The following is a 26,650-nucleotide window of genomic DNA, read 5'->3' on the forward strand; positions in this document are numbered from 1 at the left end:
GAAACCGGATGATGTAATGGTAATGGAGGCCGACCGAGAGTATTGTTTCGCTCGGTGAATTACTGCTGAACCAGGCGACGGCACGATTCGAATATGGAGTGAATGAAAGATAGAAAGGAAGAGGAGAGCTTCTATCCACACCACCGATAGAGAGACACAGGACGCAGCAACGAAAAAAAAAAAATGGAGACTGGCTTTTGTCGTTAAGGACGATGATTGCTGTTATTTATGACGTTCAATTTCCATGTTTAAATTAAGTGCGTCTTCGATAGCGGAACGAACCGAATCCCGGAGCAAGTGCGATTGGGAGTTTTAATTGGAAGTTTTATAAGCGCTCGTAACGTTGACGAAGCGCGAATAGACTTTTATTGTGACAATAAATTCTAAGCATACGTCGGCAATATCCGGAAAATTAATTCAACGATATGTTATCCAAAGATTTGTTACCGCGCGAGATCAACGGGGGATTTTCTTTCGCATCAAATACTCGATTCTACATTCTCATGAAATTTATTCACTGGTGCTTTTCTGTAAAATAATTAATAACGGGCTGATCCCGTATATGCTAATAAATACGAAAAGCTGAAATTACTTCCCTGATAATATCCGGTCATCAAAATATATAATTTCCTATCCTCAGCTTACTAATTAAAAACTATTCAACTCATAATTATCGAATGCACTTCTACCATCGAGCGAGGAGAATTTCAATGTTTCGTTCTATATATTGCTTTCGAAGATAAATTCATCTGGAATGGAAATTCTGTACTCACTTGCTTGCGATAGCTTGATTGCTCGTGCCTTTGTACAAATGTAAGGCTCGAACTGGGAAAAGGGAGAATAAGATGGAGCTGACGGATTATTTCAGGTAGAGTGCATTCAGAAAAGGAAACTAATGACTGATGAAACGACACATACCTATATTGATTGCCAACCTCCTCTCTGATGCTCTGCTCGATCATAACTCTACGGTGCGAATGTTTAGGAATGTTTTATAGGAAAATATAAACAATGTTTCAAACTTCAAACAACTGAACTACTCAAACATTGCTACATCGCTACTCAAATATATAATATTTAGGTGTATAACACCATGGTTGGTTGTGGTTTAAAAAATTGTCGAAAATAGTTCTCAAAATTTGCGCCGCCTGATTGAGGCTTGACAGAAAAATTTATAATTAAAACCTTTCACGTTCCACCTTCACCGCCAGTTTGCCGGGACAAACCTGGACCGATAGCGGCGGCAGCTCAGAGGCAAGATCTTCCCCAAGTTGATTACAATATCCTTCGATTGAAAATATGTTACCTTCATCAGGAATGCTTCCGTTCGCCTCGAGCTCCTTCTCCCGCTGCTGCTGCTGCTTTTTTCCATCGGACGAAGAAACGCTGGTTTTCATCATCATCGTTAACGGCGCCCCGATCTGGATTCGGATGGTGCTATCTTTCGTAATTGATTTTCTTCCCTTCTCCAGCGACTCCGATGGCGGGTGGGTATCCTCGACCGATTTTCTGTAGCTCAGCGCCTTCAAGCATTTCTCATCCTGCTTGGGACCCCGTAGCGTCGTCGGCAGCAGATTGGTGCTCATTTGCTTCTTCAGGCAGAGACCTCCCGTCATCAGGGAGATGATAAAACCGAACAGAATCGTCAGGAACGTCCCGAGGAACGAGTACCACATGTAGCTGATATGGTACACGGCGGCCAGCGGGGAATCATCCTGTGTCGAGCTGCAGTGGCGAAATTGCAAGAAGAGTGAAAGTTGTAATTTAGATTCTTGACAGGAAGGATGTGAATGGGTGTGGGGATGGGCGGCAGAAGGTGGGAATCAAGACGAATCAGAACAGCACGAGAACAGAACTGGGAATGTATGGACGAGAAAACCTTTCTTCGTCGATCTGTCAGCGTTTGATTCGATGATTTCATGCATCATCTGCCAGACAATGAGCTTAATTGAGCGTGATTTTGATGGGAAATTAAATGAATTTGATGTTTGCTTTTTGGTAACTGCAGGCGGGTTAATCAGTCAGAATTTCCTTGAATTTATCGAAAGGCCACCTCCCTGTTTTGGGTCAGCCAATTGGAGTGAATGTACTCGACGAGAGTTTGAGGTTTGGATAGGTCATTCAGTTCTGGGTATTCTGCAAGTTATCCTTCTACTCAGAAAATGAATTTTCCGAACGAATAAAAAAATTAAAACATCAACCTAATTATATTCCAAAAATTAAAAGCCAAACGATTATTTCATAGAATTATTCAAAATAAGGTGATTCATAAATACAAATACAAGACTCGGACTCGGACTCGATTATCCGGAGTATTGATTTTTTTTTTACTCCGAATAATCGAATCCTCCGGATAATCGAGTCAAAACAATTTTTTTTCTTTATTTGTTTTTTTTGCATGTATTTTTGGTTTTTTGAAAATAAAAGAGGAATTTGATTTCTGATTCGCCTCCTTACAGTCAGAAAACAACTTTCTCACGTGAAAAAAATTAATTTATCCGGATTCTCTCAGGAGGTGATAGACGATCATATTTGATGAAAAAAATCCTCCTACGCATATGTTCGAATTACAACAATGACACAGTTATAGAACTTTTTTTTTTGTTTCGGACTCTGTTGCTTCATACTGGCTCTACATTACAAAGTACGCAACGGAAGACGATTCTGATGCTTTCATTTGAAAGATGAGAAAATTTAGTACAGGATATAGTAGTGGAACAACTAAATTAGTTAATTTTAATAACACTTTGGAAGTTTTTAATGTGTTATTTTTAATTTTATCCTGAAAATTTATATTAAACTAGATTGTTTCTATCAATTAAAATGGAGTTCTTTAACCGCTCCACAATTTGTTCTTTGACGCACAACTTCTATCTTTCTTAATTTGGCTGCAATATCGATATAAACAATTCCTGGGGAAAATTCAAGCAAAATCTTCAAAAATCACGTTTTTTACCCCACTGTACATGTAATAGCTACTTGAACTTCACCTTAACGTTGATAGGTTACATTTCTTCATGAAATAAGTCATATTTCAAATAAAAAAAAAAATTTCCAAACTGAATATAATCGAGTCCAAAATTGTATATAATCGAATCACATATGGCCGGTGTTAAGTCAGACCGGACCATGTGGCATTTTTATGATTTCGAGAAAAACGAACATAAAGTTTAATGCTCTGCAATTTTTAAAGCATTTGATTTTTTCGTTCAATATTGTTCTCAGAAATGTTAGCTACTCTCTGACAATACTTTGACGTATGATAGTTGTAAAAAAACATGAAGTATCATGCCAAAAAATGCAGTTTTTTGGCTGCCTATACGTACATGGTCCATTCTGACTGAACCAAATGAAGCATTTTTTAAGAGTTGGTTCACTGTGACAGAACAATTTCGAAATATTTCTCAATCAATTAACAGTTGTGAGTCAAAGTGTGCCATTCTGCTATGAAAATTAGAGCGAGAAGGATTGTGAGTTTGGAACTGCATAAACATTTGTTTGCGTTCAGCATAATAGTCTCTGCCATCTACCATCTACAATCATCTTAGACAGTATTCGTCAATAGAATCGTCAAATTTGAATTCATTGTCATCGCCACAGCCTAAAACGCACTCTGAAATAGTACATTTTGCGATCATTCACACTGAAAACCAACGTTTTTCTCAGGGGGACCAAGTTTATTTTTTAATATACTCAGAATGTGTACATTAACGGGTTCAAGCACATTTCAACAAGGTACCTCTTAGCATCAAGAAAATGTTTTGTTGGTTTGAATTCGGCGCTTGGATATTGTTTAAATTCAATATACAAATGATTGATACATGGTCCACTCTGTCTGCACATGATATAGAGCCATTTCGCCATGGTAAATGGTACATGGTCAGCTCTGACTGCAAACTAAGAGGGATTTTCGTTGATCAACCATAACAAGTAGGATCCGTCATTCCTGCTGTATACGTGATTTTCCAAATCTGATAAATGTGGTACGTAGCTTACATAATGCTTAACCAAATGTAATCAATAACTCGAAATTTTGCGACTTGGTCCCCTTTGATTTAACACCGACCATATAATCGAGTCTGTATATAATCGAGTCCGACTTGTACTGCATTCTATTAGTCGAATCATTTCATTTGAAACCAATATTGAGGGGATTGCAAAAAAATACATACAGACCTTTTCGAATTTATATTGTTCATAGTGTAGTGTATTCTCCAAATCAAGCCATTCAACCATTTTTTGCGGCGACCAAAATGAAGTTTTCAAGATCATGGAATACGCAGTTTTATAATGACAGTAGAAATAAATGTGTGTTCCAAATTTCAGATCAATCATTCAACAGGAACGGGATCAATTTTCTATTAATGTGGGACAACCCAACAAACATTCAAACATACACAGAAACAGGTCAAGCTGAATGAAACCATTCAAAAAGTAATTAGTTGTTTAAGGACTGTGGCCATATTGAAATTGGATTTTTCATTATCTGCTATGTTCTACTAGTCGAGAACTTTCTTTTGATGCATTTTGGGCATTTTTCATAAATAACTGTGTTCTACTAGTCAAGCCCTTTCATTTGATACCCATATTGATGGGGTTGTGATAAAAATACATACGGCCATTTTGGATTTGAATTTTTGATAAATAACTGTATTCTACTAGTCAAACCCTTTCATTAGATACCCATATTGATGGGGTTCTAAGGAAATATGTAATCCGCCATTTTGTAGTGGCCACCATCTTAGATTTGAATTTTTTCATGAATAACTGTATTCTACTAGTCAAGCCCTTTCATTTGATACCCATATTGATGGGTTTGTGAAAAAACTATACAGGGAAACTTCGATATAACGTACCCTCGATATAACGTACATTTTACCTCTATATAACGTACACATTACCAAAGTCCAAAAAAAACATTTTTTTACATATTTTTTCCTGAAAGAACAATAAATTATCTGTATTTTGATACTACAGCTTGTGTTGCAACTTTAACCAATCCCGAAATACAACTGTTTTGTGATTCCGGATTCTAAATGAAGCAAGCTTCAATCAACAGAACGTAGGAAAACATCATGAGAAAAGTTGGCTTCGTCTTCCAATTGAATTTATTCATGAACCTTCCTCAAACAGCAACACAATAAAGTAATATAAGCTACGTTTCAGAGTTCTTTATTATGCTTCGACATAACGTACAATTCGATACAACGTACAATTTTGAAAGTAAAATGTACGTTATATCGAAGTTACCCTGTATATGGCTCCATCTTGCGGTGGCGGCCATTTTGGATTTGCATTTTTCATAAATAACTGTGTTCTACTAGCCCAAGCCCTTTTGATACCCATATTGATGGAGTTCTGAGAAAATATGCAATCCGCCATTTTGTAGTGGCCGCCATCTTGGATTTGCATTTTTCATTTATAACTGTGTTCTACTAGTCAAACCAGGGTTATCACATTTAATTCTGTAAAATTTTCTAAAAAAAACTGTATATCTGTATTTTTAGCCAAAAAATCTGTGTCGAAAAGTTAAGGGAAAAAATGAAAATAAAGGTTTATTTTCACTTTCAACTTATATTTCTTATTTATCAACAAGTTTTGTTGAACTGTGCCTTTAAATTTTTCATCAATTTCTTCCTTGAAGCTTTATAATTTTGGGTGTCAACCGATTTCTTGCCTTTGTTTTGTTGGCAGTGTAAAGGCAGTGTAAAGCGTGAGGAAATTGACGCATTAAATCATTAAGGTTTGGTAGCTTGACGAAATTTTGAGGGTTTATCAAGGCCGCAGTTATGTTTCACCAATTCAATATAGAAGGCACGACAAATCGATTTGAAGATCAACTTTCTAGCTGCATCCAATCCTTTTTCAGCTGCTTCTGTATCGATACCAACGGAAACATCCTCAGACTTCTCCAGATTGTTTTCAAAATCTTTCACATCAATGTCAGCATTAGCGAATCGTTGCACGTAGCTCTCCAAATATAAATTACCCAACATGAACAACAATAACATTCTTGTCTCATTATAAAGTTCGCAAAATGGAGAACTTTCTGATTGCAAAGTGCAATTGTCATCATTGATTAGGGTAGAACAAAGTTTAGGAACAGCATAATCGGTTTAGCCATAGGATCGTTTGAATGAGTCAATATACGATTGGCGAAAAGAATAGTTTGAGCTCTTAAAATAGCTCAAGATTTCACCTAATAACTACCTCCTATGAAAACCATCTCGTTCCGTTGCGTTCAGCTTTTTTTTATAAACCAAGGTTTCTATGTATGCGCTTGGTAAATGACTGGACTAAGCGTACCATCGGTACTTCGCGTACCTGCAGGCATAAAATAGACCCCATTCGTGGTCCTTAGCTTCCTGTCCAGTAACTCCTATCCCTACCTCCCCGTGGTACCGGCTGGGGTACGAGTAACCATAGTGAGGATCGGGTAACCAACCCCGGTGGGATCTTGGTCGTATGCTGACAGGGAAGGAGGCCTATCCGAGCGTCTGTTCACCATGGAGGTGCGGCTCAAAACAGCGTCTGATCCCCATGTTAGGGGCGGCTGATCACTGTCTTCGTGCCAGCGGGGACTCTAAAAAGAGCTGTGCACGACGGTCCTCCGGCGAGACAGGGGGTTGGTGCAGGCCCTGCAAGCCATCCGTAAAAATAAAACGCACAGGAAAATTCACAAAGAAATTCGAGACAGGACAATCGGACTAGACCTACGCAAAGAACACGGACTAGAGATTGGAAACTCGGAACATGGAACTGCAAGTCCCTCAATTTTCTTGCGAGTACCCGAATTCTTTCGGAAATATTGAGAGCCCGCAATTTCAACATCGTAGCGCTGCAGGAGGTGTGCTGGAAAGGTTCGATGGTGCGATCGTTCCATGGTGGATATACCATCTATCAGAGCTGCTGCAACACACACGAGCTGGGTACAGCTTTCATCGTGATGGGGGAGATGCAAAAACGGGTGATTGGTTGGTGGCCGATCAATGAAAGAATGTGCAGATTGAGGATGAGGGGCCACTTCTTCAATATCAGCATTATCAACGTCCACAGCCCCCATTTAGCTAGCACCGATGACGATAAAGAAGAATTCTACGCGCAGCTAGAGCGTGAATACGATCGCTGCCCAAAACACGACATCAAAATCGTCATCGGTGATTTGAACGCTCAGGTCGGCCAGGAGGAGGAATTCAGACCGGTAATTGGTAGGTTCAGCGCCCATCAGCGAACCAACGAAAACGGCCTAAGACTTATCGACTTCGCTGCCTCCAAGAACATGGCCATACGTAGCACCTTCTTCCAGCACAGCCTCCAATACCGTTACACCTGGAGATCACCACAGCAAACAGAAACACAAATTGACCACGTTTTTATCGACGGTCGGCACTTCTCGGATATCATCGACGTCAGAACCTATCGTGGCGCTAACATCGATTCAGACCACTACCTGGTGATGGTCAAACTGCGTTCTAAACTGTCAGTCGTCAATAACATAAGACACCAGCGCTCACCACGGTACCACCTACGACGACTACAGGAGCCGAACGTTGCTGCAACATATTCGCAGCGTCTTGAAGCTGCGTTACCGGGGGTAGACGAACTGGATGCTGTTCCCCTCGATGAATGCTGGAACTCCTTAAAATCAGCAATTAGCAGCACAGCAGAGACCGTCATCGGGTATGAACAACGAGGACAACGGAACGAATGGTTTGACGACGAGTGCCGAGCGCTCCTGAACGAGAAGGATACAGCACGCGCAGCCATGCTGCAACGAGCGACTCGACAAAACGTGGAACGATACAGACTGAAACGAAGGCAAACGAAAACGAAACATCTCTTTCGGGAAAAAAAAGCGCCGCCTGGAAGAGAAAGAGTGTGAGGAGATGGAGCTGCTTTGTCGTTCTCGAGAATCGCGGAAGTTCTTCAAGAAACTAAACGCCTCGCACAAAGGGTTTGTGCCGCGGGCCGAAATGTGCAGAAACAAGGAAGGAGGCATCTTGACGAACGAACGCGAGGTGATCGAAAAGTGGAGGCAGCACTACGATGAACACCTGAACAGCGCGCAGACAGGAGACCTAGACGGCGTTGAGGAGGACTACACCGGTGCAATGAACAACGACGACGTACCACCCCCGACGATGGGTGAAGTTAAGGAGGCCATTAATCAGCTCAAGAACCACAAAGCAGCTGGTAAGGATGGCCTCGTAGCGGAGCTCTTCAAGGGAGGTCCGAGAAAACTTGTAGAGTGTATGCACCGGTTGATAGTCAGGATCTGGGACACAGAACAGCTACCGGAGGAGTGGAAGGACGGGGTAATCTGCCCCATCTATAAAAAAGGCGACAAGTTGGATTGTGGGAACTATCGTGCCATCACAATCCTGAATGGTACCTACAAAATTTTGTCTCAGATCCTCTTCCGCCGCCTATCGCCAATAGTAAGTAGATTTGTGGGAAGTTATCAGGCCGGATTCATGCCCGGTTGCTCGACGACGGACCAGATTTTTACACTGCGGCAGATCTTCCAAAAGTGCCGCGAGTATCAGGTCCCTACACACCACATCTTCGTCGACTTCGAGGCCGCATATGATACAATCGACCGACGACAGCTATGGAGGATCATGGACGAACACGGCTTTCCCCGAAAGCTGACAAGACTGATTCAGGCAACGATGAACGGTGTGCGGTGCAGTGTGCGGATCTCAGGTGAGCTGTCGGAATCATTTGAGACTCACAGGGGACTTCGACAAGGCGATGGAATTTCCTGTCTGCTCTTCAACGTGGCGCTGGAAGGTGTTATGCGGAGAGCGGGCTTCAACATGCGGGGCACGATTTTCAACAAGTCTAGTCAGTTTATCTGCTTCGCCGACGATATAACACATGCGACGGTAGCCGACTTGTATACCCGACTGAAACACGAAGCAGGGCTGATTGGGCTTGGGATCAATGCGTCTAAGACTAAATACATGCTAGCTGGAGGGACTGATCGCAACAGAGTTCTTCTAGGTAGTAGTGTTGTGATCGACGGCGACGAGCTCGAGGTGGTAGAGGAATTTGTCTACCTTGGCTCGTTGATAACAACTGACAACAACAACAGCCGTGAAATTCGAAGACGCATTGTCAATGGAAGTCGTGCCTACTATGGGCTCCGCAAATCCTTGAGGTCCAACAAACTCCGACCCCGTACGAAGTGTACCATGTACAAATCCCTAATTCGACCGGTTGTTCTCTATGGGCACGAAGCATGGACGATGCTTGAAGAGGACTCACAAGCGCTTGGAGTTTTCGAACGCCGAGTGCTCAGAACAATATACGGTGGTGTACAGGAAAGCGGAGTATGGAGAAGGAGAATGAACCACGAACTGGCGCAACTCTACGGCGAACCCAGCATTCAGAAAGTCGCCAAGGCTGGACGAGTGCGATGGGCAGGGCATGTTGCAAGATTGCCGGACAGCAGCCCTGCAAAGATGGTGTTCGCATCGAATCCGGTAGGAACAAGAAGGAGAGGAGCCCTGCGAGCGAGGTGGTTGGACCAGGTGGAGCAGGACTTGGCAAGAATCGGTGCAGCCGGGAGTTGGAGAACTGCAGCCATGGATCGGGACTATTGGCGAAAAATTGTGAAGAAGATCTAATCTCTCAATGGGATGTAGTATCATTATAAATAAATAAATAAATGTATGCGCTGCAATTTATTCAATACTTAAAATTGAATTTATAAAAAAATCTGTAAATTATGTATTTTTACTGAAAATCTGTAATTCTGTATATATAGATTCTGTGTTTTAAATTTGGCTAAAAATCTGTAAAATACAGAATATTCTGTATATGTGGCAACCCTGAGTCAAACCCATATTGATGGGGTTCTAAGAAAATATGTAATCCGCCATTTTGTAGTGGCCGCCATCTTGGATTTGCATTTTTCTCAAATAACTACATTCTACTAGTCAAGCCCTTTCTTTTGATACCCATATTAGCTATTCAATATAGAATTATTATACAAATTATTCAAAATTTCCGAAAATCAAAAATAAAATACTCCGGATAATCGAGTCTAAAATTCCGAATAATCGAATCCCGGATAATCGAGTCTTCGGATAATAGAGTCTCGGGATAATCGAGTCCGACCTGTACTAGGAATTTTAAAGTAAAAGTTAAATTCAATGGGGTCGATTAGAAGATCAATCAACGAACAGTTCTGCTATTGGACTCATGAACTTGCGTTTAGTAAGAAATCGTGAATGTTTAAAGGTGTTGATAACAAAAAACAAATTTTAGGCCAAACGAAGTTTGCCGGGTCAGCTTGGGCACTAGCTAAGTTATACAAAATTGAATAAAATTTATGGTAAGTGGCAGCTAATCAATTAAGCTATCACTTGGTGCGAAAACATTATCATATGGTTGCTTTCCAAAGACATGAAAAATTATCAAAGTTACTGTTCGATTTTTCGTTAATGAATGAAAATTAAAGGACTGAAAAGCATCATGCCAAATGATTATATTCAAATTATCAATTCACGATGGTACAGAAAAAAAAATCAACAATTAATTAAAAACCCAGAAACCCACTTCAATCTTTTCATTGCAATGTTGCAAAATAAACAACTGCACAAAAATCTCAGCAAAATGTCGATGTATTCAGCAAATTACACTGCTGTTTCGTATGCTCTAATTATGTTGCTAACCAAGCCCAATTACAAACATCTTTTTCATTTGAATGCTTTGATTGGTAATATTCACATTTTACTGGTCAGCACGAATCACAGCAGTAAACAGTTAAAGTTTGCGCAGCGACTGCACATTTTCCGCGGATGGCTTGATTCAACATTGCCACGCAGCGTTTTTGCAAAAGCAATCCCACGCTGATAGAAAATGCTATCCATATTTACGCACACAAATCGATTGTACAGGTATTTTCTGCCGGGTTTTTTTTTGTCCTGCTCATCTGATGAGCATTGAATTTGCAAATGCATGACTATGAATATCGAAAAACAGCTTTGGAAGTGTTATAAATTTGTGCCGAATTCATAATCCACACTGGCTATCTTCAAGCGGCCCACAGAATGCCAACAACAAAAAAACAAATTCACAGTTCACAAACTTCTCCCACACCATCGAACGGACGAAATGTTTGTGCGAAATCGAGTTCCGTCCGTGGAGATTCGTGCAGCGGCGTACATTTTTATTACGGTTGTAAAATGAATAATCAAATTTGCTCCCATCAGTAATTTCAGCCAACATTAAAAATCATCGACAGGTTTACGGCCGCCGCGCTTTCCACAGAGCGCACGCATATCCTGTCTCTCCTTTCCCCCGGGGGGGGGGGTCATTCCGTGATCGCTAGGCGCCACCGGCAGAGGTTAACTGTTTTATTGACATCATTATCGATGAATGCCACCGACCTACTGAATGAAAGGACCTATAAAACGCCAATCGTGCAGGTTGAGGTAAGCTTCGCGGAAAATTTCTTTGGGCAGACGCGGCAGCCTTGCATAATCCGCCAATCATATACTTGTTACCGCGAGGTATGAATTTGAAGTTTTATTTTTCTCCCGACTGCGATTACGATAAAGCACTGAAAGGGGATTTTCCACTTCATTGTACTTCGAGGGCGGTTGATATGTTGATATGTTTCTTTTTTGTTCTCGGAACGATGTGCTAGAATGAGGCCATCAAAACGCTGCAGCCGCCACAGTTGATTCCATAATCGTATCGGGAGTTGTTAGTGTTTCTGACAAGACGGACTAAATCGGTAACTTTTTAAAACTCGAGCAATTTTTACGATCAATAAAAACAATTCCGAATCCTTTTTGACGGCACGGAACGGAGAGCACTTCAAAATGCCACAAAATAGCAGAATAACAATCCCGACAACGATCCAACAGTCTCATTTTTATAACTACACCAGAAGCAATTTTCGCTGCAGTGATTGTGCGACTAATTTCCAATTACAACGCCCCGTCTTTGTTGTGGCCATTTGGTGCACCTGCGCCACCCACCCTCCCACACTGTCAATTGACTTTCATTGCACTCTCTCTCCGTTTGTGCAGCAAATGCTCCATAAAGTTCAGATTTTATTTTACATTTCCCTCCCAAACACAAACTTTGTCGCTACGACTTTCTCTGTGTTTTGTTTCTTCTCGTTTGCTACGGAGGTGCAATTGTTTGTTGTGAGAAGCAGTCAGCGAATTTGTATCGAGAAAGAAAGTGACACAAAGTTCGCGCCCCCTCTTGAGCATCATCCAGCGAACGTTCGAACTTTCCAAAACAATGAAAAATAAAAAGATTTGCACTCGCGACTCGACAATGTTGTCAGCGACAATTTTTCACCATTCGGCGGGACTGCGTTTTGTGGAGAGACGCCCACGCGGGCGCGCTTGGAAATAAGCCAGACCAGGGTAAATTGCATTTTATGTTTCAGTAATTGACAAGGTCGCGGCACTCCAGCTGATGGGTTCAAAAGGTACGGAAATCAATGACCAACCTCCTCTGGTAAAAATAGTGTACCGAGAAATTGTGTTACGCCACCGCTTGGGTATAGACGAGATGGAAGCAACTAGGTGCTTGCTTGCAGCTGTAAGCAACTTCCGTTTCGTGCTTACTCTCAATTAACTCGAACTGGAACGCCACAAAACCGAGAGAAGCTACGCGCGCTGTGGCCTAGGGTTTACCTTGGGGACTACTCGGTGTGTAATCAGACGCATTACAATGTGCAACTTTTGTATTTGAGTCATGCAACCGACGGTGTAGAATTTAAAAATTGAAGTATCAAATGGAAACTGTTTCATTTACTTTTTTTTATCCCATTTATTTATTTAAGGCTCATTAGCAGTTTAGCTGTAACAGAGCCGAATTTTAATCGTGTACATGTCACATGGTTATCATATCTATAATTAGCACATTTGCCATTCGCCAGTATTTCTTCTATATCATTACATAAGGTACATTCACACAGTAGCCATTTAGGCGTAAGAGTATTCTTTCTGTTCTTCCATTATCCAGTTGGACCACCGGACAGCGGAGACAGTTGATCGATCATTGTTGAGTTATTTATAGAACAGCAGCCCGATGTTTCTTGCAGAGCAGAGCAGTTGTATGGATGAATCGATCTTATTTCGACCGTGGATCGATCTCCATCGCTGATGATTGTTGCGTGGACGTAGCTATTCTTTAACAACACAAAGATGGTCAATGAGGGCCCTGAGTTTTGAACTCACGATCGATCGCTTATTAAGCGAACGCGCAACCAATGTGGCTACGGAGACCCCTCATTTCATTTACTTGATTACATTTGTTTTTCTCTAGCTATTCGAAATAATTCCATACTATTACAGAAATTCCGGGAAAAAACCTCGTTCTGATTTTATTGAATCCTATATTATATGCAGGGCCTTACAATTTCACAATAGTGCTATTCTCTCTTCACGCTCAATCAAGAGAATATCACTTCAGCTTCGTGCAGTCTCGTTTCATTTCACGTTCATTTCCTTCATTCATCATACTGAAGCGAAATTATCACATCGTCAAATAAAAATGAAAGGTTTCTATATCGAATGAAAATGTCTTATTTCGAATGAAAATTTCATTGGAGCTCGAATCGTATTCACTACAAGTAATGAAAATGACTATATGATAGAATATGCAGTAGGGTGCCAATGAATGTATCGGAAAAAATCGACCATAAAATTTCAAAAAGTTACCCTATACTAAATGTTTACCACCAAATATCAGCTCAATCGGATTTGAGGGAGAGTGTTTGATCAATGTTTGAGTTTTTTGAAAATCGAAAATCACTCAAGGGGGGTTCGGGTGAAATCGGGGTTTTCGAAAAAAAAAGTTGATGCTAAATGTCTCAAAATTGCATGGAACGTCTAGAGCTAGTGTCATATAGAAAAAAAATATGATTTTAAGTGTCAATAAAAATAATTATCACGATTTTTCATTCGGAACTTGTTACGAAATGTTGATTTGCACAATAATATACTCTATGCAAAATATTAGCTCATTCGAACATCATTTATTAGTGTTGCAGACGTTAAAATTTGAGTTTTTTGAAAACCAAAAAATCACCGGAAATCGGAGTTTCCCTATTTTATTTTTTTGTGCCAAATGTCTTAAAATTGCATGACAAACCGATATTACCAGTTTTCTCAAATAAAAAAATTGTTAAAAATCGACTAGTTTTTCCAAAAAAAAATATTTTTAACGAAAATATTTTTCCGAGGTAACAGTAAATCTCGACGAGTAATGATATTTTAAGACATTTGGCACTAACAATTTTTTTTGAAACCCCCGATTTTCGGTGATCTTTCGTTTAAAAACTCAAATTTTAAAGTTCTCAATCGTCGTGTAAAGGGTCTGTTTCAAAGGAAACGACAGCAAAACGAAAACGAAATAGAAGCATCCATGTTTCAGTATGCGTAGTGAATACAGACAATCGAAATTGAAATTGGCTGAAGAGAAAAAAAAATATGAATAAAAAATCATTTTCATATTTTAGTTTCGAAATTGTCGAGCCCTTATCATTAGTGACGGCATGAACTTTTTGGGCAACGCAATAGAAGCGTATTCCAGAACGAAGTGGAGCATCACTGCTCTTCTTCTGCCGTTTTTCAGAAGAGTATGGGCTCAAAAAAGAGCCGCTTTTCGGAAGAGTCTCGGCACAAAAAATCCACTTCTCGGATGCGTCTCGGCTCAAAAAAGAGTATCGGCTCAAAAAAGCGCCGCTCAAATGAGCCTACGGTGTATCAAGAAAAATTATCAAAAAAAAAATTTCATCAAAATTTTAGTATTAAAATTTTTTTTGAAATTTTGAATTTTTTTTTTTATTTAGAGATTCAGTACTACTCTTGTTCATATTTAAATGTGTTTCTACGGCTTTTTTAGACATGTGTTATTTTTTTTATAGATTATTTTCAGTGTTGCGCGGTACAAAAAAATATTTTTTTTATATTTCCAAAGAGTCTTGCTGGACAAGGGAGTGAAAAGTCCCCCAATCCAAATCACCAGCTGTACGGAAAATATTGTATAGGGTACTAAATAAAACATTTTAGCAGTAGTACCATATATTTGAGTCCTCATATGGTACACCATAGGATCTATGGTTAAAAATGCACCTTTTCGTTTTTTTCTGCACAATTTATTTTGAATTATATTTTTTATTTTTTTATTTCGAGATTCAGTACAACTCTAGTTTGTATTCAAATATTTTCCTACGTCTATTTTAGGTATATGTGATTTTTTCCAGAATTTTTAGAGTGTTTTTCGCAAAAGCGTTCGTATGTGTTGTTTTTTTTCCACATGTAGCGTAATTTTTTCTTGAATTTTTAGGAGGATTGCGCGAAAAAAAATTGTTTTCTTTTACTTTTAGGCATTTTTAATTTATTTTAAATTTAGAGAACCATTACTGCTCTAATATTTTTTAAATTTTGTTTTTCATATGTCTAAATTTGGCGATATATTGAGAGCATTGCGCTTTACAATCGTTTTTCACATATCTTCAAATTTATGAGATCCAATGTAAGATTTAGATGATTTACCAAATTCATAGGAGTCAGCAGTACGATATAGCTCTGTGAGAAAAAAATAAAGTCCATGATCATTCGGATTAATGAGCAATATTTTTTTGGGTCATTGATTACTGGTGTGAAAATGTTTGAATATATATGGCCATACTAACTGATTGGTTATTGTAGTGTTGTGTTCTGTTGGAATGGTTTGTTTTATGTGAAGTGTGGGTGGTGGTGGAACAAATGTATACTCGTAGTGTGCTTCAGTTGCATAGGAATCAGCCGCGATACATTTTCAGAACAAACTGACGTTTGTGACATCAGCCAAAATTCGCGTCTGTAGCGTACAAACTTATTGTAGGTCCATTTTATTGTAGAGTTATTTCTCGGTAACCTTCTCAGATTCTCCATGAATAAGATCTGTCATCGTGTGACAGAATATTCTGAAAATAGGAATGTATGCGACGCGATAGGCCACTGAATTCAATGTAGGTTTATCCTACTACAGAGATGATTCCCGGTGACCTTCTCAGGTTTATCATAAATAACCTCCGTCGTTAGGTGATATTTAGAGTATTTACCGTGGAAAACATAGATTATATAACCGATTCGATTCATCATAGAGAAGTTCTTTCGGTTACATTCTTAGGTAGCCTAATAATGACCTCTGAGAATACAAGAGAGTACTATGCGCGAGAAGTCATATAATAAGTCGCCGATTCAAGTCATTGTAGAGGAATTCTACCCTCTCAGGTAGCCCATTCATAACCCTTAAAGAATGCAATAGAGGAATACTACGCGATCTCATAATACTTTGTCGATTGAACCAAGGAATTGAGATTTTTTTTCGGTTACGTTCTCAGGAAGCCTAATTTGAATAATCTTCGACATCGCGATTTAAGAATACAAGAGAATACTAGGCGCGAAAATCATATAATAAGTAGTCGAGTTCTTGTAGACTTCTTTCGTTACCTTCTAAGGTAGCTCGTTGATAACCTCAGCCGGTGTTACTCGAAACATTCGATTTGTTCCATGTTTCGTCGAATCATTTCATGTCCGCGTTAACATAATCACATCACTTACCGCAGTGAATCCTGATTCTTAACCTTTCCCACTAACAACTATCCCTCCCATGGTAATCGCTAGGGAACCACGCTATAGAGGCGACCCTTCTGGCCTTTGGGCGGCGATTATCATACTAACATTCCTTCCCTTCCCCTGGTGACTGTAAGGACGTGGCCGGCGTCGTTATTGACCATTTAAAGCTCGAATCACCGAAAATTGCTCAAAGAGAATGATTTGCTAGTCCCAAGCGTCATTCTGTGTGTTCTTTTGCAATTTGGTTGGTTCAGGTCAATCACGGAGAGCAACTACGAATTGTACAGTCTACCCAAGCTCAAGCTCAAGCTCAAGCAAGTAATACTACGATGAGAAGGCGAGCGTCGAGAACGTTAGTGCTATTGAAGAAGAACATGGAGAAAGTCGTATGAAAGATGTGCGTTAACGATGGATTCAAGATTATTGTTTTTTCTTCGAATCACAATTTCTCGCGTCATCGTGCAGACACCTTCTATGATTTTAGTAACACTTGCGCACTGAATTTAGACACGTGCTCTCCAGCAGATGTTTTATCAGAATTGGTGACAATAACGTGATTGCCATTTCGTAAACCGAGCAAGTGTGATTTGAGGTATTTCAATAATTCGTTGTGCTCATTCAAAAATACTTCCAGCTCGCGAGCGATATGCCTGGCTTTAGACGAAGTGAAGTTACTTGCGAATGTGTGGATGAAAGTTCGATCTAGCGCCATCTGTTATTTAACAACATAAATAAATTCGTTCTGTTTGAAAAACGACCAACGGTTAAATTTTTTGCATAGTGTTTATACAAAACTACTAAAATCGCGATTGAAAATAGGGTATGGGGTTTAAATTTCTGGTTATATGTATTGTTTGAAGCAAAATTTAAGAAAAAATTTAAAAAAATTTCTGCATAGAGGCATTCTAATCGGTATTAAATATTTAGTAATCGGTATCCTAGCGGTATCGTATATAGTTTACAACCTATTATCATGCTTACCAAGTTTTTTGTGCATAATTTCATCAAAATCGGTCGAGCCGTTTCGGAGGAGTTCGGTAACAAACACCGTGACACGAGATTTATATATATATATAGAAGATTATCAGTTTATATTATAGTGAAAATATCTTTTTTCTTCACATTGTGATGTATCGTTACATTATGACTTAGTAATATTCATATTTCATGTCGAACAACTAATTTGAGGTCATCCGTTCCAATTACTTGGAACAAGAAAAGTGCATCGATTAAAATCAGCCTGACAATATCGAGCGAGACTTAAAATTAAAAAAATAAACCACTCTCAGCCCGAGAGTTAATTCGGAAACTGTCACTTAATTAAAATTAATGCAAATTGGAGCTGCTATTATTCTTCGCAACTAGCAGTAAATCAAGCCGTCGCGCTCCACGGCACAAACCACACGAGAAAGGCAAACCTGCCCCAAAAGAACCTGAGACGGTAATTTTTGCTTCCCGCGCCAGAAGCAGATTCACATTTTCCTTACATTATGCTCTCACTCACTCGAGGGACGACCTCTGCGCGCTGCAACACAAAAAGGGTGTCGAGTGGTGCGGTTAAAACAAGTCAAGATTTACTTAAACCGCAGGCCCCTCTCTCACTTCACTTTTCCCCAGCCGGTCGCGCCCCTCGACCTGCTTTCAATGAGCTCGAAGAAAGCGTTGCGGATTTTTTTTCTTTCTCTTCTTCCTTCCACACCTTCAAGGGGTGCCAAGGGGACCCTGGAGGATCAAAGAGAGGTGGAAGCCAAGCCAAGGTTCTGTCAGCGAGAAATACTCAAGAAACATTGTTTGAATATTGTTAAAAAGTCTTTATTCGCCGTCGCTTCCGACAAACAATTCATCATTCTCCGATCAGTCTCGTTAGGAGCGTTTTATCCGGAGAAGTCTTTTCCGGTACTTGTCGCTCTCTTCCCATTACACTTCCCCGCCTGCCCTTTATTGTGGTTGGATTGAGGATGTTGAAAAGTGCATACCGCAGGTTTTTTGTGTGTGAATGTTTTGCATCCCTTTCATCGCACACTTCTGTGCTAAATCCGATTCTCATTCGATAAGCGGCAAGTCAGTGAGGGAAAATCTAGGGTTGATCCTATCGTCGGCGCTAGACTTGTGGGATTTTCCCTCGAACATAATGATTGCTCAGAGCCACCAACGCTTCTCCCCCTCGGGGAATTTCGAGTTTGTCGGACGGAGAGAAAGAGGGATTGTATTGTGGCAGACTGTAGTAACTCACGTGGCCTTCCGGGAAATGCTTTCGGTGGAGCATTTCAGAGAGAATGCATTTTCACTTTTTCAGCTTCAGATTTCTTTTCTTTTGCGCCACATAAAGCGCTTTATTGTGTTACTCGGTGGTTTTTAAAATTTCCTTTTCTTGTTGCACTTCCTGCTACACAAGTAACGGGCTGCGAAGTGCTTCGAGGCGAACAGAGCAAATCGTTTTACTCTCCTTCGCTGCATACAATGGGTATTACGAGACGGTCTAGCTTTCTGTTCCTGTATGAGGATGTAGACAACACCACCGACTGAAGCGCGTAGGTGGAGAGCTGTGAATGGCGCACTCAAGTGCACCGGAGCATGAGCTGACCATGAGGTTTATGGAGCAAAAGCAAGGTCACCTATTTGAACGCGCGAACAAAAGCCAGTTGGGTAATTGGGTTGTCGTTCAGATCCTGCAATAATATTCATTCATTCGCAGAAAGTGATGTTAAATCTTACTTTCCTGACATGTAACTAGTGTGCAAATAAATCCCTGGAAAATATCTCAATAAATTACGTTCCCGTTAGGTGATTAGTTCGGCAGTTTGGTTCAAAACCGAAGGAGAATTACGACAATCCTAGCGGCCGACAGTGCCATCATCACCCATTTTCACAAATTCAGGAAAAGCCAATAACTTCCGCCAGCTATTAATCACACAAGGACATGCCCACAGAGCTTTCTCTTTTGCATCGTCTAGTGTGCAATACTAGAGAAACATTTCACCTACCGGGTCATAATTTCCATCGAATTGGCAGCAGGAAACACTCGATAACCTCCAGCAGCGGTTGACAGGCCTCCGTTTGGACCCAAATCTACCAGCGCAACGCTCACTGGATTGTCGAAAGGCAGCTCACGGGAGTGGTCCAAAATTGACGGCACTGACGAGGACTGAGTGCAGTTGCATGTATCGAGTGAGGATGGCAGCGGTGTCACCGGTACTCCGTTGATTTGTGCCATTATTCCGATGTAGATGACAAATGCCATCGAGAGGATTCCTCCGTACAGGGCACCCTGTGAAAAGTGGAGAGAAGTGAAAGAATTAGTTTGGTTGAGGTAGAGGTGTCTCTGGAAAAAGCCAATTTCAGGAGAATAAATTACATTGACGCCCTTCGAGTGACGATGGCAAATTGAATGCGAAATGTTCGGTCCTTCTTCGAACAGGACGATAAATGTGTAATGGCATTCTTACTACATTGTTATAACCCCGTTTCCTCCACTGCCACTGCCGAAGCATGAAACAATATTGTTATCATTCATTCGTGCTTATCTAAACCCAAATACTCAATTTCCCCGAACAAATTCAGTTACGTTCATCGTCAATCAACGCACAATAGATTTTACGCTTTACTTCTACGCCAATAAATAAGCACTCGTTCTCTAGTCCGTTTTTCAGAGAAAGAGAAAATCCATAACACAAGTCACACGCAATTTTCCACGCAGACAGCATCACGGCGGGGGTGGTTTTGCAGAGATGATCCAGCGCCGAGAATCGGGCAAGCCTTCCACCGCACGAGACAACACCTTGGCAGCATCAGTCTCAGCCTCAGTCCCATTCCCAGCCTTCAACGGCCATACTAAACAAAAAACAACCAACCCAACAAACGGCGACGTTTCCCCCGATAATAGCGATTCGCACGCAACTGTGAGAGATAACAAAAAAACGGGGGGAAAAGAATTTCGGAAATCCATTTATCACTCAATTTATCCAATGCGCGCGCTTTCGCTTGGATTCGCTCGCCCCTCCTGAGGTGGATTTCATTTCATCTCGCAGCGACAAAGCGCACATCCCGAAATCTCACAGTCAGTGTACACCTTTCCCGACGCCACCCGCCGAATACAACGATATCCTACGGAAGAGACGGTGCGTGTTACGTCCTGGCGCGAGACTGCGATTGGGAAAGTGATTTTTGCTTTGTGTTACGCAGTGTGGGCAAAACAGCAAGGACAGAGTTCATTCGATCATGGGATCGTGACGCTCCGAGGAGGTTTTGACTGAATTTCGATTTCATAATACGTGTATTTAATAGTTCAACAGATTTAACATAACTTCATCTTGGGATTTTGACGTAGGACTACGTCTTTCATTTCTATACTGGGGTGTAAGTTCAAAGTTTCGAAAACGAAAGTGTTACGCCGGAGAACGAGATTTTGAGCGTTAATAGTTCCCAAACAACTGAACGAAATAATATGGTAAACACTTGATTCAAAAAATAAAATGTCTACGCGTTATATGCTTGTTACTTTTTGATCCAAAAACTTGTTTCAATAGCCCTAAAATTGCTCTGAAAATAGGCTATTGAAATCACACCAATCGGTATATAAGCGAGCGCCGCTCGGAAATCTTCTCAGTTACGATTGCGCAACGATTGAGGTACCATCGCTGGAATGGATGGATGTTTCCCTAACACAGACTTCCAAACCATGTGGCCTGTGGGAATAGGCATAGCAAATTAGATGCAAGCTGCGGGTACTTTTGTACTCGCTTGTGTTTCTGGAAATTGGAATGTTTCCCTAACACAGATTTCAAAACCATGGAGCCTGAGGAAATCGACATTGCAAAATTGATGCAGGCTGCGGATACTTTTGTACTCGCTTGCGTTTCTGGAAATCGGAATGTTTCTCTAACACAGACTTAAAAGCATGGGGAAAGATGCAAACTACGAGTACTTTTGCACTCGCTTGCATTTTTGCAAACCGGAGTGTGTTTTCCCAATACAGATGCCGAAACCAAAAAGTTGGAAGAATCGGCCAAAAATTTTTACACTCCAGAATTCGTTTTGCTATCAGGGTCCACAAAAGCGGGTACAAATGCAACGCTTTGGCTCGATTATTCAAAGGTTGATAACTATTTGCTGCGATAACTACTACCATAATGCATGAATTGACTTAAATTGAGATTTGTTTGCAATTGAATCCGTAAATAGTTTCATTCATTCACTATTTTAATCAATAATTTAATCAATACACAAAAGAGAGCTCTGCACAGCGGCGATATCGTACCCAATGAGGAACATCAGAGGTAGGATTATTGCTAATTGAAGAAATACAATTGATTACTAAGCCAACGGCAGTCCTACGTCAACCTTGCGGTTATATCATAGGTATAACCCATCCACAGTTTTTTGTCTACATAAATTGTTTTTAAATTTTAGAGTTAATTTTAAAGTCCTTTTCGTGTGGTTTCGTGAGATGCGCTGCTCAACAAGTGTTGTTGTTGTACTTAAATGTGTTCAAAGTGACAGTATCATTTTGTGTTGCTCTTTTGATGTTCTAGTTTTTACGCACCTCTCGTCTCAAATTGATATAGAAATCAAATCAACCACCAAACAGAGGGTTCATCCATAGGAATTGCCGGTGCGGTCGATGTTGATGGTTTTTCTGTACTTACCCATGAACTCTGATACAAAGGATTCTCGAAATAAATTCACTTCTCATCGCTAGTTGCAGATCGATGAAAGTTGAATTTTTCACTTTTTCTATTTTATAGTTATTTTTAAAAGTATATGGAGTCCACTTTTTCATATTTTCATGACCTTAAAACTTTTGAAGATTGCTTCGCGAGTACCCGATTCATCCCAAAATGCAAAAAAACGGTTCACTTCAAAATCATGCGAACCACCTAAAGCACTGTAATTTATCAAAAGCTTATTTCCCGCAAGCTCCGGCAAGCATTTGATATGTTTCTTTTGAAGGATACAAAACTATTGCTCGTCGTAAATCGTACTCTTCAGGCACAATAATCGATATATTCGACGCTCCTAAAATCTATGCTGTTGTGTGAAGCTTGTTATGCTGTTATTATGTAATGTTTATTAGATTATAGGCTGCAAGCCCGTTATCTTTCTTAAAAACTAAACATGGAAAATGATGTTTAATGATGAGTTTTAACTCATCATAAAGACTAAACATGAAAACAGAAATAAAACACATCATCACTTATACATTTAGTTGACCTCTTAAAAATAATCGTAGTCTTCTTCGAATTTCTTCTGTTGTCATATTTATGGAAATCACTTCTTGCAGCATGTTAAACTCACGCATGAATCGAGTTGTAGGTTCGTGCTGGGTGTAATTTCTGGACCTCAGAGGTGGATCAAAAACCCTCCGGCGACGAAGAGAAACGGGGCTGGTGTTAATATTTATCCGTTCGTAGAGACACGTACTTCTTATCCGTCCGCTCAATAGTTTACAGAAGAAAGTCATATCCACGATTCTGAGTCTACTTTTGATAGTATCCATGTCTACTAACCAGCAGAGATCTTCGTATACTGGCAGGTGTTCTCCTCTCCATCCTATATTCCTCAGCGCAAACTTCAGGAACTTTTTCTGGACATTTTCTAATCTTTGGATATGCAGATCGTATTGCGGTCGCCACACTACACTCGCAAAGTCGAGTTTAGACCGTACAAGGCTGGTGTAGATCCTCAGAATTACATGCGGGTCAGTGAATTCTTGCCCAAAACGACGAGTGAGAGCAAATAGTTGCAGCGCTTCCTTGACAATTCGTTCTAGGTGGAGGTTAAACGTGAGGGATTGATCCATCGTCACGCCTAAGTCTCGGACATACTCTACTCGTTGTAGATCTGTACCTCCTAGCCTATAGTCGAAAGTTATCGGCTGAGCTCTCCTGGTGTAAGTAATAACGGAGCACTTGCTGGGGTTTACACTCAGTCCGTTGCTCTCGACGAATCTTCGAAAATTGACTAAATCTTGCTGAAGAAGATGGCAATCATCGATGTTTTTCGCGGGCAAGAAAATCTTCACATCGTCTGCGTATATGAGCACTATTGCGTTGGCTGAACTAACACCGAAAGACCTGGATGCGTTGTTGTGCACCTTCACATATTGTGTTCTGCTCTCCAGATACGTCCCAATCCATTCGAACATTTTTCCGTGAATGTCGAAATCAGCCACCGCGCGCATTATGCTGCTTATTCCTACTACATCGAATGCCTTGCTCATATCTGTGTACATACAGTCCACCTGATGCCCTTTAGATATATAATCCGTGACGGTAGAGCAAAATTCGCATAGGTTCGTCACAACTGACTTTCCTTTTACGAAACCATGCTGTGCTGCTGACACACGGTCGATAATACGTTCATAAAGGAGAGAGTAAACAAGTCGTTCAAATAACTTTGGCATCGCAGACTGGATTGCAACACCCCGGTAGTTTTCGACATCTGAACGTGAGCCCTTCTTATGGATTGGAGTAATGTGCGAGATTTTCCACAGTGGCGAGAAGTAGCCGGACGTAAGCGAGTAATTGAATAGAGTAGTCAGGGGTTCGATAAGTTCATCCTTGATTTCTTTCAGAAGTTTTGCGGGGAGTCTATCTGGTCCTGCTGACTTACCCCGGTCCAAATCCGATAGACCTTGATTCACTTCACGATGCGAGAGAACCAACAGGTCATCGGTCCTGTCAATCGAAGAGTTGACTGTTAGTTGGAATCCTTTTTCAAATATCGGAATTAAACATGGCACCAGTCACTAGTTAGACGGGATGTACACTCTGTTAAATATATACCAGGAACCTGTAATTTGAAATCTCTCCGCGGAACTTTTTTTTAAATTGGTACTACTCTCTGTGCTGCCCATGTTCACATAGGACATTAATGTTGAGAAAACGCATGTTTGTTGTTTGTTTGCCCCAAAAGCATAACCATGCACATTTCCAATGGAATAATCTGTCCAGTTTGAAGATATTATCGATCAAAAGGAACCTAGCAGATTTTGTAAATTAAAACATCAACAGGTTCTTTCGTCTGTAGTATTAACATTTACATTTCCGATAACAGTAAGAACGGCTTCGCAGTTAGTATCAGTAGTTGTCGACAACAAATAGATTTGGAAAAACAATATGTAGTTTCTGGAAAAGTTGCTCTGGATTTGTTGCGACTAGTTCTGACACAGAGAACTAATCAAGCAAACGGACCCAAACTTGGCATGTGAGGGTTTTTGGGTACGAGAAATGTATGTTTAATGGTTTGACATACCTCCCTCCTCTGAGAGGGACAAAACAAGAATTTCTACATAACTCGAAAATTAATAGAGCAAATAGAACCAAAATTGGAATGTGAGGATTTTAGAGAGGTTTAAAAAAAATATTACACATACTTCAACCAGCCGTATTAACAACTAAACAAGAGAATTGAAAATTTTCTTTGAGGGAACTTTGAGGAAAAATAGGAAAATTCGGAAAATTGAATTCCCAAATATTCTAAAATAACATCTTGACATGTTTGTGCTAACTAAATTGATCTTTGTTCGAAAGTGGAAATGGATGCTAAGTGAAAACAAATGTTTTGGTAAGCGCAAAACTCGAGAAAATAACCGTCCGATTTGAGCTGTCTTCATTTCATTTTACTTTTATATCAAACATGTGTTCTATGTTACGTAAATACATGCTATTTCCAAGTGTTTGGAGAATCTTGAACGAGAATTCATTCTGGACGGGACGAAGTTTGCCGGGTTAGCTAGTAAAAAAATTTAATGGTAATTCAAACCACCATACGTAATATTTCATTTCTAAACACAACACTGGTGGTGCCGAGTCTTTTTTTATTCTAAAATGTGTTTTTGATTTTTAAATTAAATATCATTATACAGGGAAACTTCAATATAACGTACCCTCGTTATAACGTACACATTTCCAAAGTGTAAAGGAAAAAAATTTTCAATATTTTTTTCTGATAGAACAATGGAATATCTGTATTGTGATACAAAAACAAGTTTTGTACCTTCAATCAATCCCGAAATACAGCTGGTTTTGTGAATCCGGATTCTAAATGAATCAAGTTTTAATCAACAGTACGAAGGGAAACATCATGAGAAAGGCTGGCTTCATCTTCTGATTGAAGTTATTCATTAACTTTACTAAAAAAGCAACACAATAAGGTATTATAGACTACGTTTGTGAGTACTTTATTATGCTTCGATATAACGTACAATTTTGAAAGTGAAATGTACGTTATATCGAAGTTTACCTGTATTGGAATATTTGAATAGTTTGAGTTTAAGTTTCGATTCGACACACAATTCTGTGTGTAAGACGATCGAAGAAAACGATAAGTTTCAGTAGAGAATCGAGTCTAATCGTTAACATAGCTTCATTCGAGAAATGATTCAATAGAGTAATGCGGGGCAAAGGTGCGTACCTAACTGTTGTCGTCCAATAACTCTTGAAATAAAAGCAAATAAAATTGCGTTTGCTTACCAAATTGTAACTATATATATTACCTTCGAAACGTAGTACAAGCATTTCTCGAGTTGTGTTTGTAATTGGACAAATACCTATTTTAATACAAAAAGACAAATGCGCACCTTTGCCCCACAGTGGGGGCAAAGGTGCGCACTTATTGAATTGAGCTTCTGAGGTAACTTATACCAAAAATAAATGCTTTATCATCAGAAGCGGGAAAAGCATCATTACTAGAGAGTGTAGGCACCGTTCTGTGTTTTTATGGGTGGAGAAGAGTGGGTGTTATAGTCGATTATACCACGTGGAAATTTTTGGGAGGAAGGAGACTGACAATATAAGATATCCGAAAATGTCCAACATTTGAAAAAGAATTTGTTTTTTATGACCAAACTAGTTGATCCAACCCACAATTGATATATTGATATAAATCATTTCGAACACTCAAGATCCCACAGAAATTATTTTTATGTTCATAATCTATACTCGCGGTATATAATTTCTTTTTGACATATAAACCTGATGCAGACTAAGACGCATCAATCCTGATACTGACTGTTTAAATCCGTGGTTCCGTTATTGAGTTAAATC

General features: G+C 40.0%; 1 protein-coding gene across 1 annotated transcript in view; it reads right to left on the minus strand.

The window, feature by feature from the left end:
- Positions 1 to 560: 560 nt before the first annotated feature.
- The window catches only part of LOC129768425 (sodium-coupled monocarboxylate transporter 1), a 199,954-nt gene continuing 173,864 nt past the window's right edge, over positions 561 to 26,650 (minus strand). The window contains exons 11-12 of the mRNA XM_055770077.1: positions 19,589 to 19,872; positions 561 to 1,725 (exon numbers count right to left, since the gene is read on the minus strand). Of these exons, the coding sequence (XP_055626052.1) occupies positions 1,179 to 1,725; positions 19,589 to 19,872 (831 nt within the window). The 3' untranslated portion in view covers positions 561 to 1,178. The remainder of the gene's footprint in view (positions 1,726 to 19,588; positions 19,873 to 26,650) is intronic.

This window comes from Toxorhynchites rutilus, chromosome 2 (assembly GCF_029784135.1).
Source record: "Toxorhynchites rutilus septentrionalis strain SRP chromosome 2, ASM2978413v1, whole genome shotgun sequence".
Classification (NCBI taxonomy): domain Eukaryota; kingdom Metazoa; phylum Arthropoda; class Insecta; order Diptera; family Culicidae; genus Toxorhynchites; species Toxorhynchites rutilus.